The 11,398-nt window shown below is 32.8% G+C and overlaps 1 protein-coding gene across 1 annotated transcript in view; it reads right to left on the bottom strand.

Moving 5' to 3' along the window:
• Positions 1 to 2,233: 2,233 nt before the first annotated feature.
• Positions 2,234 to 11,398, bottom strand: part of LOC111696797 (uncharacterized) — a 30,922-nt gene continuing 21,757 nt past the window's right edge. Inside the window, exons 20-27 of the mRNA XM_023466531.1 lie at positions 10,901 to 11,032; positions 9,474 to 9,583; positions 9,163 to 9,288; positions 8,549 to 8,624; positions 7,933 to 8,071; positions 7,364 to 7,564; positions 7,170 to 7,307; positions 2,234 to 6,158 (exon numbers count right to left, since the gene is read on the bottom strand). Of these exons, the coding sequence (XP_023322299.1) occupies positions 2,367 to 6,158; positions 7,170 to 7,307; positions 7,364 to 7,564; positions 7,933 to 8,071; positions 8,549 to 8,624; positions 9,163 to 9,288; positions 9,474 to 9,583; positions 10,901 to 11,032 (4,714 nt within the window). The 3' untranslated portion in view covers positions 2,234 to 2,366. The remainder of the gene's footprint in view (positions 6,159 to 7,169; positions 7,308 to 7,363; positions 7,565 to 7,932; positions 8,072 to 8,548; positions 8,625 to 9,162; positions 9,289 to 9,473; positions 9,584 to 10,900; positions 11,033 to 11,398) is intronic.

Here is an 11,398-nt window from a genome sequence, read left to right as displayed (position 1 = left end):
AACCGTAGAATCGATTATTTCATTATTATTACCATTTTTCTTTCTATAGTTTTATTAGTAGATTTCTTCAAATGTCGTCTTCACAATTAAAATAAAAAAAACGTCCAACAAGCGACTCTAGTTAAAAGAATTTACATAAACCTGCGAGATTTTAAAATCAATTTTAAAAACTTATTTTCAATGATAAGTTTATTATTTTTCTCAACCTATTTGTATCTAGTTTGTTGAATAGTATTTCTTAATTACATGTTTTGTCAATGTCTGCATTTAAGAATTGTAAAAATAAACGTTTCTTCTGCTGGCTGAAACAACTGGTGAAATATTACAAACGACTTTACGCTCTTAATTAAAAATTTTAAACCGTAAAAATGCCTCAATGATATCAAATGAATCCTAAAGTTTTTCTCTACAACACTTCACTTTCAGTTCAACTGCCATGCATAGCCGGTCTCTCCCTTCAAGTATTTTTACCATTCACTATTCAGCGCTCTTTTTCATCCTAGAACCATGATTAGCATATATTTGGGTTCACAAGGAGTTAATCAAGAAAACCATGCAATACAGAAGTATCAAAATCAAAATCAGAAATAGATCTCTTACACTGCCATGTTTCATGTTTATTGACCTTTTGAAAACCAGAAAATGGGTTTTAGAATCGTCTTCCTATTCCGTAGTTTTATGGGTCTAACTGTCCCCGTTCGTAAACAGATAAAATAAGGTCCTTTCATTGGATATATAAAAGTGCCAAGTTTTTTATTTTATTTTTACTCTTTCTTTTTTCCTTGTACACAAGGACGCCAAGATTATTCGTGAACTTGAAAAATCCACTAAATGATAATGATAATATGCATAAGATCAGCACTGTCCAACAACTGTTGGTGTTTAACCATATTGCGTACAAGCGCGTCACGAATATTGAATTTATGCCAGAATATGCGTACTTTCAGGGACTAATATATCGTAGCAAATATTTAGTTCATTTTGAAAATAAGTTTAAGGTTTTTAAACAAAGAAAATTTTAATTTTGATCTTAGTTAATATTGATCCCTGAGTTATGGGAAAATCATTATAAATCTAAGAATGTAAATATTGAATTTTAATAATGAAACATATTAAGACCTGACTTCTTTCTTTAGAAAACAATTCAGGAATTTACTTTCCTACGTAGTACGTACAATGCAATTGATAGAATTAAACCACGAGAACGACATAATTTTTGAATTCGTCCAAGAAACTATTGTTTAGATATTGAGTTCCTGTCGTTCCTGATGAATTTGTCTTGCTTTTATTACAGCAAATTTGTGTCAAAATATGTATATGTAAGGATACAGGGCAGCAACAGAGGGAGGGGGGAAACCGGGCGAATACCCCCCACCCCCTAGCTGATGTACCGCTCATTTCTTAAATAAAAAACAATGATCTTCTAGATCAGACATGTTTTGATCTTCTAGATTTATTATGTATGCTTATAACTGATCCTTGATCCCATCTTATGGATTATATATTCTATTTTCATCCCAACCCCCCGTCCCCTTCCCTCCTCCCTCCCCAGGCAATTACGCATACTATTATTAATCCGTATATCCCTATGCAGTGTTCATAAATATATGCGTTGATTGATTGATAATTAGGTTAATATATTACGCACAGCAGGAGGTTGGAAGGATTTCAGAAAAATGTTAAATGTAAATTTTAATAATTTTACAATAGTGCGATACCAATTTTTTTTGGCTAATCTCACAGAGAAGATCTGTCATTCTTTACATAAAATAAATTGTCTTGAAGTGGGATACACTTTGTATAAATAAAGGTTAAAAATATTAAAATACAGAAAAAGGGAAATAGATAAGATAGGAAATGCGCAATAATTAGTCAGTGCACAATTTACCACACAATTCCCTTTTTGTTTTTTATTTATTTTGAGTCAATCGTTCTGAATCTGTAGGTTTGACAATTGTCTAGATTTTTATTTTGATTTTATTCAAGTTTAATTCTAAGTATTGTTGTCAGATGAAACAAAGAACTTATTGACTATTGTGCCTCTGTTGGACTTTATGAAAAATAATGATTTCCTGAAATATTAAATTTATTTATTAATATATTTATTCTCTTCATTTCTTTTTTAATAATTTTTTTTGTCCCGCTAATTAGCTCAAATTTTATTTATCTTAATTTTTTTAGGAATTAATTTTTCCATTTAAAATTTGGTGGTTTTGTCTCCTAGTAAACAACGCAATTGTAGTATTTTATTAAATTCATGATCTATTGTAAATCATGATAAGGTTAATTTTCGTATCTTTATCATGGGAAAAATAAGAAGCATTAAAAAATATGAATACATAAAAATTAAGTAAATATTAAAAATATTACAGTAAAGTACTATATAAAGAGTTGATAAGGATTGAGTTTTCTCCTCCTGGTACTAGAGATAGGAATAGTTCACTCCCAGAGTTAGAATCTTCTAGTTTACCAAAGATCAGAGGATTCTTTAAATCTTTCTGATCAGTTCCAGATCTTATACATTCAGCCTTATCACTGGATACAATCACAATATCTTTCTTGAATATTCTTGAGAAAGCTCTAAGAAAATATTCATTTGTCTGAATGTTGTCTGCCTGGAATTGTTTCACCAGCTCAGGAGTGTGTTCATCCCCAATATGAAGGAAGTTAGCTGCAGTACCATTACTAATCTGAATATCCATTTGTTTACAAATATACCAGTAAAGGAAGGAATGATCATCCTTATCCCAGACCTTGAAATCCTGACCTGGAGAATGCATCTGATCCAGGAGGGCAACTAGACAGGAGTCTTTGCATTTACCTTCTTCTGTTCTTGAGATCTGAAGACCATATTCCTGAACCTTCATTGATAAACTGGATTTTAAGTTGATCAAATCTTCTGTATTTATGGACTGTGGTGACTTTGTTGGGCCAACGAGGGAAGCTGCTTCAGGAGCGCTTATGCTGCTTTGACAAGTAGGGGTTCCATCCACTTGACACATTTCAACTCCAGACCATCGGAAGCTTGCGGTTGATTTACGTCGACTGTACTTCTTTTGACGCATAATAACCTTCTCGGTTCTGTCTTCATTATTTTTGTCAATAACCATATTGTTTTCATTTAACATTTGTCCATTTTTAACACCTTGTTCGGTTTCAGAGATTACTGACTGATTATCTACTGTCAGCTGCCTGACAACATCATCATTATTCGCTACATCAACGGAAATAGCTTTCTTTTCAGTTTCTTCACACACATTTTCAGAAATAATTTCACTTGGACTAATCCTTTTGTTTTCTTGAAATTCAGACGTTGACCCAAGTTCAAAAGAATTGTTCTGAACTTTTTCATTCTTTTCGTTATCATTAACTGCTTCAAATATCTCAAGGTTTTTATGCTTGGCAAGTGTTGTAGTTAGGTTGGAATCTGAAGTATTTTCTACAACTTCAGGGCTTAATTCTAAATCTAAACAATGTTGAGCTTCGCTGGTGTTCTGTTGTTCCTCTGCAATAATACAATTAGGATGATCAACATATTTATTGTTTAATTGGGTTTCTTCATGTAAAGATAAATCTTTAACCTGTTCAGTAAATGACTCCGTTCCTCCTCTTGTCTCTGATGCTGTGATTTTGATTTTTCTTTTTATAATCATATTTTCAGCTTTAGGTGTTGGGTTACAATTTGATTCTAAAATCATATCCTCTAAGATATGATTTCCATTGCTGAGCTTTTCTTGGTTCCAGGATTGGTCCTGTGTCAGTGTAGATTGAGAAAAGTTATCGCAATCAGCAAGATCATCTTTAGAGTTATTTAGTGTATCTGCTGTCTCAAGTGTGTTCTCAATGTTAGAACTGTTTGTATTGTAATCATCAATGATTTTTTGATTTTTAAACTCTGATACTTTATCAATATAGCTACTGTTTTCAATACCATATGTGTCTGTCAAATTCCTATTATTTTCTATGTCAGTTGTATTTGTAACTGCATCCGGTTGGGATTCATCTTCACTATCATCACACTGATCAAGTTTATCAAACAGATTTTCTAAGTTTTCATCTTTAACAATTTCATTAATCATACTCTCAAGATCTTTAGATACACTTCCAGAATAGGAATCCATCCTTTTCCAACCTCTTGGCTGACGTTTTTCTTTCTTCTCTTCTTTGCTCTGATAGATCGATACTTTTCTATCTGAAGCCTCTCCATATACAAAGTTAGAATTGCAATTTTCTTTTGGTAGAATGCTGTAGTACTGGGGAGGAATTTCATGCTCTGTTTCTATGCAGCCCATGTATAGGGGAGCTCCTTTACCTTTAGTAGAACCTGGGCCTCCATACAGAACCCTTACTTCTTCATCTTCAACTGCTGGAACTATTATTATGTCTTTGTTGAATATAACAGCAGCAGCACTTAGAAATATATCATCTAATGGAACATAATCCTCTGAAATATGCTCAACATAATCCATTGGATCCCCTTTGATCATTTTTATAAAAGGTAATTGGGTATTCTTAGTTATATGAGTTTCCATTTGTTTTGTCACATACCATCTGAGGAAAGAGTAATCATCCCGCTCCCAAACTTTGAAATCTTGATCATCTCGGTTCATTTGGTCCAGCAGAGACATGAGACAACTGTCTCCATTATCAAAATTAAAGTCTTGTACTCCAGATGAAAGTGAGAACCCTAAATGCTCTAATCTTGAATATAATTGTAATTTAAGTGAAGACACAAGCTCTGACTTTTCCAACTGAAGTCTTTCAAGTTCTTTCTCCTGCTTCTGTTTATCTAATTCCTTTTCTCTGTCTTTTATGAGCTGTGCTTGCAGCTTTTCATTTTCTATTTTTGCCCACTCTGCCAGGGAATCTTTCCTTGCTTTCACAGCAGGTACAGTATTTGCACTTTGACAAGTGTCAACATTATCTTGCAGCTGAGCACTGTTGCTGTGCATCTGCATACTTTCAGTACTATCAGGGTCATTCAACTCTAGTGCTAAACTTTTACCTGTTTCCTGACTATTTTCACATTTTTCTTCACAATCTCTAGGAGATTTAATGCCAGATTCTTGAATGTTGTCGGGAGAATGACAAGGGTCGGTATTCAGGTTTCCTATCTCTAAACTGTCACCAGGCAAAGGTTTATTAACATTGCTCTCAGACACTTGTTCATTATCTAAATATCTAGTTTTAGTCAGACTGTTTTCCTCAAATGAAATGTTGGCCATGTTTAAAGTTGAACAGTTTTCATTCACGCCTGAGTTATCCCTGTTCAAATTTTCCTCATTACTAGTGAATTGTGGGATATTAATGTCAGGAGAAATAACACTCTCAGTAATACCTTCTGCAATATTGGAATGATTTTCAACTTGTTTATGCTGACTATCACACAAATCTTCTTTATGTGCCCATTCATCTTTGACTTCCAGGGGCATGTTCTTATATTCATCATAGTTCTTAGTAGTACCTTCATCTTCATTATTAATGCTTACATGTTTGGATAATATCTCTTCTTCAGTGTAAGTTTCATGATCTATACCAATTGACGTTTGTTTTGTGAAACTCTCAATGGGGTGGCAAGTTTCATTTTGTTGACATGTGATTTGGTCACAGGTGTTAGAATTGTTATTGGTGAATTCTTTTTGAAAGGTTTTGTATTCTACTGCAGTTGATATATCATTTGAAAATGGTTCACTGCTATAGTTGTTATCTTCAGTTTGTAATGGTTTCATATCATAATTAACATTAGCTTCAGGTATAAAACTTTCATCAGTAATTTTGTTGTTTTCATAATCATGATCATCACATGTCAGCGCATCAGCAATTTCATTATTGTTACCATGATCTTGGTCATCAGTTCTCACCGCATCAGTAATTGTATTATTTTTTTCAAAATCATGATCATCACTTTCCAATTTATTTTCAGCTGAAATAAGTTCATCTTCAACATCTTCAACATGAGTGCTCTCATGTTTCAGGTTATCATGATCAGAAGAATTTTCCCCTTCAGAATATTCTGTCCAATCATAATCTTCCTCAGATCCAATATTAGATTCTTCTTCAATCTTCAACCCTGAGTCTTTATCCTCATCCTTAGCATCAATTTTTGGATCTGGTAGCTTATCATTAATCACCTCTTCAATATCATCATCTAGCTCCTTCTGAAACAGTCATTAGTATTATAAATACAAGCAAGTATAAATAAGATTTGATAAACAGGATGGATCTAAAAATTGGTTTCTCGTCTTATTTTAATATTTTCATTTTTGCAAACTAATGTCGTAGCTCTTTGATCTATTTTGATTATAAATTCTGCAAAATTAAGGAGCAAGTCATAGTTTCAAGTTTGGTATTTTCCCAAAGAGATTTTCCCAAATGCGACTTCCCAAGTGACAACTTCCCAAATGTGCATTTTCCTAAGTGGCATCTTCCCAAAGGTTAGGTTAGACCTTCTGAGGCGCCATAGGTTGCAATTGGGACTGAGCGCTGTGGTGAAAATGGGCTAGGGAGCCGAGTGCTGTGGCTAGAACATGCTAGGGGACCAATCGCTGCAGCTAGGAAAGATTTGGGAATTTGTCGCTTCGGAAATTGCATATTTGGTAAGTTTCAATTTTGGAAAACACCCTTGGGAAGTTACCGCTTGGGAAAATACCCTTGGGAAGTTGACGCTTTGGAAGGTGCCTTAGAGAAAGTAACTAATATCCTAAATTATACACCTACAGGTTGTAAAGATGTAATGATTAAAGATTGTGTAGACCATTTAATCTGTTTCATCAAAAGATATAATTTCATTATTAAAGAAAACAGAGGGCTTTTAGTTTTACATCTTATACTTCACTGGGCATGGAGTCGATCAACGAAGTAGAACCTGTTACGGTTACAATTGAAAATGATGAAATATCCATAAATAGGAGCTAACTTTAATCTTTTTGATCCACCATAATAGAATCTCAAAAATATTTTCTGTATAAAATTTATTTCAAGCTACAAGTGTTCCCCATATTTATCTAAATGACAAGTCGATTCCTAAAATATATTTCTCACTTTGGAATATTGAAAGCTGTTCCAATATTTAAAAGTTAAATATTTTCTATTTATCTTATCTACTTTCTTTTATATAAACTTCAACATATGTATAGTGTGTATACAGAATATATCTTCAGTATTCCTACCTCTTCTTCTTTAATCTGTTCTAAAGCTTTCTTCCTTCCAGGTGGACCTTCAATTTCAACTTTAGAAATCGATTCAAATACTCCGGACTCATTTCTCAGGCGCAGTTTATACACACCATCATGTGATTCCTCTAATGCCTTAAAAATTTCCATTTACATTTACATATAGAATTTCTAAGAGATATAGAATTTACCTTAGGTATACTTAGCACTGCATTTTTCAAGCTATAAACTGAGGCATTCTTTGTATATATACTGATAGATGTTAGATCATCATTTACTAGCTTTGTATCATTTCTAAACCATTCAATTGTTGGAGGTGGTTCTCCAGCTACCCAAACATCAAACCTAATTGATCTTCCTTCCTTCAATCTTAGATCTTCTAGTCCTCCACCCTGCAATAGATCAAATATTGCCATTTCTTGAGGAGCTTTCTGGAGTTGGGGGAGGGGATTTTTAAATAAAAACAACAAATGAAGAAAATAACATGAATTTATTTCTGAATCAGATTCTCAATTCTAGAATTTCACAATAGTTATCCATATAGGCGTATCAGGTTATTTTAGATATATTTCTATACCAATAACAAAACACCCCCCCCCCTCATTTTAAAACACCCTGCGTCTCTGGTTTTCTATAGATAAATTTATTTAGAATGTATTCCTTTAAGTTTAGATTGGAAGTAACTTCGAAATATATACTATTTCGCCAAGAAATGAAATTGAAAAGTGTTGTGTATCATCTCTCCGGGGATCTGATTTACCTTGATTGAAGGAGGAATATGTTTATGCATTGCAATAACAGGAGCTGAGGCTGGGCTGGGTCTACTCTGTCCACCTCGGTTTATTGCGATCACACGAAACCGATATTCATATTCTTCGGTTAGGTTCTCACACCGACCCCTAGATATTAATATTTATAAATAAGGTTCTCACACCGACCCCTTGATATTAATATTTATAAGTAAGGTTCTCACACCGACCCCTAGATATTCATATTCATAAGTAAGGTTCTCACACTGATCCCTAGATATTCATATTCATAAGTAAGGTTTTCACACCGACCCCTAGATATTCATATTCATAAGTAAGGTTTTCACACCGACCCCTAAAGATATCTAGATTTTTCATCTGAAAATTGGTTATTTTATTTACTGGTACTCTTACAGAATAAATTGCAGATTTATGCTACACAGACTAGAAATATTAAAGGGTATCCATGTGAATCAAACATGCTACTCTTTTTTTTTTGTTAAAGAGTTTCACTTGAAATTAAGTCTGCAGTCCCTTTAAACGAGATTTATTTCCCCACTAATAAACTTATTTCCGACAAAGTTCGAAAGTTGATTTAAAGAACAATCTCTTTAATTAGAATCTTACCGGACTTCAGTTCCAGAAGTTTCTATTTCTTGAATTGGTATTTCAGCCGCATCCAACCAATCTCTCATACTACGCTCTAAATTTTAATTGCTTGAAAATGTGAACATAAAGATATTATTATCATTTTAAAATCGTAAATAAATCATTTAAGAATTAAGTATTGATTAAAGTTTAAACACTTTTAATACGAGGTGTGCTTTACGATATGTTAAATTTTGAGAGGTTGTCAGAGCATATTATGTGTTTGTTTTGTTTTCCAAGTTTTTCTTACTAAAATTGAAACGGTACTACACTTTATTTTGGAGACTACTGTAATCCTAGTTAACATGTCATAAATTAAGAATTTAAAATCTTAGTTTCACATAATACACTTATCAAAAAAGAATTATTTCAAATGAGTAAATATTAAGATATTAGGTAAGTTATTCTCTAAGAGATAGCAAGGTGTAAATAAATAATTTGACAAGAAATATAAAAAGAGTAAAACAAGGCAAACAAAGAAACAAGTTCTTACATCACATAAGAATACGCAAGAAATATAAATACAAAACTATCGTGCGGAATGAAATGTTGTAAAAACAAGAGAAAATTAAATAAAAAGTCTACGATCTGACCTTTGAATTGAATAAGATATGAGAGTATTGGAGTTCCTCCGTCCCACGTGGGAGCACTCCAAACCAAATCTGCGAATGTCGGCGTCCAATCCTCTACTGATACACGACCACACTCCCCAGGAACCTCTGCAGTACAGATAAATGTGAAAAAATCAATTTTATAAAATTATGTGACAAAGCCAGAAAAGACAGAAAGACAGAAAAATGTCAGACAGACAAATGAAACTAACATCTTTTTATAACATTTGGATCTGCTTAACAACTTTTTGTTTGTTTGGCCATTAATCGAAATTATTTAACTTTTAACTTACCCCAGGGATCTTTAGTAACTATAGATCCTTTGTATTCTGTTGGTTCAGATTGTCCTATTTTGTTCGCCGCAGATACACGGAAAACATAGCGATGTCCTTCTATCAGGTTCCTTTAATACAGATAACTTTAATATCAGGTTCCTACAATACAGATAACTTTAATATCAGGTTCCTTTAATACAGATAACTTTAATATCAGGTTCCTGCAATACAGATAACTTTAATATCAGGTTCCTTTAATACAGATAACTTTAATATCAGGTTCCTACAATACAGATAACTTTAATATCAGGTTACTACCATACAGATAACTTTAATAGCAGATTCTTACAGTACAGATGAAATTCATATCAGGTTTCTACAATACAGACTTCAATATCAGGTTACAATAATGTACAAAAAGTTAAATTTTTAATGTGTTGTTATGTTTGACAATAAATAATACGTAGACGCGTAAGAGATATTGAAGAAAACGTCAGCGTCGAATATTGTTAAATATTCTATTTAATATTTAGTTCTCAATTGGAAGTTCTTTAAATGTTAATATTTCAAAAGATCGCATTTATGTACAAGACTGAAAAGAGTGCGTGTACATGACTAGGGAAAGTACGTGCATGTACCAGATATGAAAAAGTGCATGTAAAAAGACTAGGACAAGTTCATATACTTGGCTAGAATAAGTACATGAACATGACTAGACAGAGTAAAAAATACAGGGTGTCCAAAAAAACAAGGGAATTAAATGATGGCTTCTATATCGTCGACTTTTTTCCAAACCGGATTATTTCGTAAATATAATTTTGTAGTATCAGAGTTCAAACATTTAATACCGAAAACTAGTAGTCTTGGGATTTCTAAAATGTGGTCTACCATTTTTCACCTTTAAAATTGACGGAGATAAATTAGGAATTTGTCCAGATTCTAGTTAACTAAAAATAAACAAAACTGTTCAAATGTTTAATATCTCCGCCAATCTATAAGATTTTACAAAGAGGGTAGACCACATTTTGGAAAACTCATTAGACGTTCAATCTTATTTTGATGTACTTTTTTCATTTTCAATTATCAGAAATCAAAGACGATATTCAAGTTATCTCTCAATTCCCATGTTTATTATTACACCCTGTACATAAATAGAAAATGTACATGTATAACCCTCAAAATATTACACTTTTTAAGACTAGTAAAAGTGCGTGTACAAGATTAGAAGGTGTACATGTAAAATCTTAATAAATCATTATTTATTATTTATTTATTATTTATTTATTTGAAGAATAATGCTACTGAGTTAAAAGATGAACATTTTACATGTCTTTAAGTATACGATCTACATCTTTCTAGTTCTCCCTTTCTTCTCCGATCTAGTTTAAAAGTAGTAACTATATCTTCCTCCACCCTGTACAGTATAGTGTATACTGTAACTTTACCTGACGACGAACTCCCTCTGATCTCCTGACTCTGACATGGCAACGGTAGACCAGATGTTGCTGGTAGTGAAGTCCAAGGACTCCACGATGTAGTGCTTTATACTGCACCCACCGTCATCCGCAGGAGGAGTCCTATTTTTAGAATATTTGTTCAATTGAAATATCTTTAAATGAAAGTGTTTAATGAGGAAACAAGAACAATTTACTTTATTTCCCGGGTAAAAGTATTCTGCTATGTGAACTGCATTAAAGCGTCGAATTCTAGATATTTTTTTGCAATTTTAATCCCAAACTATTTCAAGATAAATAACTTAGCAATTCTCTATCTAGCACTGGGCACATGTTTAGCTTAAATGGGACTACAATAGTATTTAATGTTTAGACGTAATTATAAAGAGTGGAATATCCGATTCAAAACGATATCCGTAAAACCATTTGATCAAGAGTAAACGAATTATCCTAAATTTACTGGCTGAAATTTTTTAAAGTTTATGATTT

The sequence above is a fragment of the Eurytemora carolleeae genome, unplaced genomic scaffold (genome assembly GCF_000591075.1).
Source record: "Eurytemora carolleeae unplaced genomic scaffold, Eaff_2.0 scaffold108, whole genome shotgun sequence".
NCBI lineage: Eukaryota > Metazoa > Arthropoda > Copepoda > Calanoida > Temoridae > Eurytemora > Eurytemora carolleeae.
Note: the sequence above shows the minus strand (reverse complement) of the source record. Positions and strands in the feature narration are given on the sequence as shown.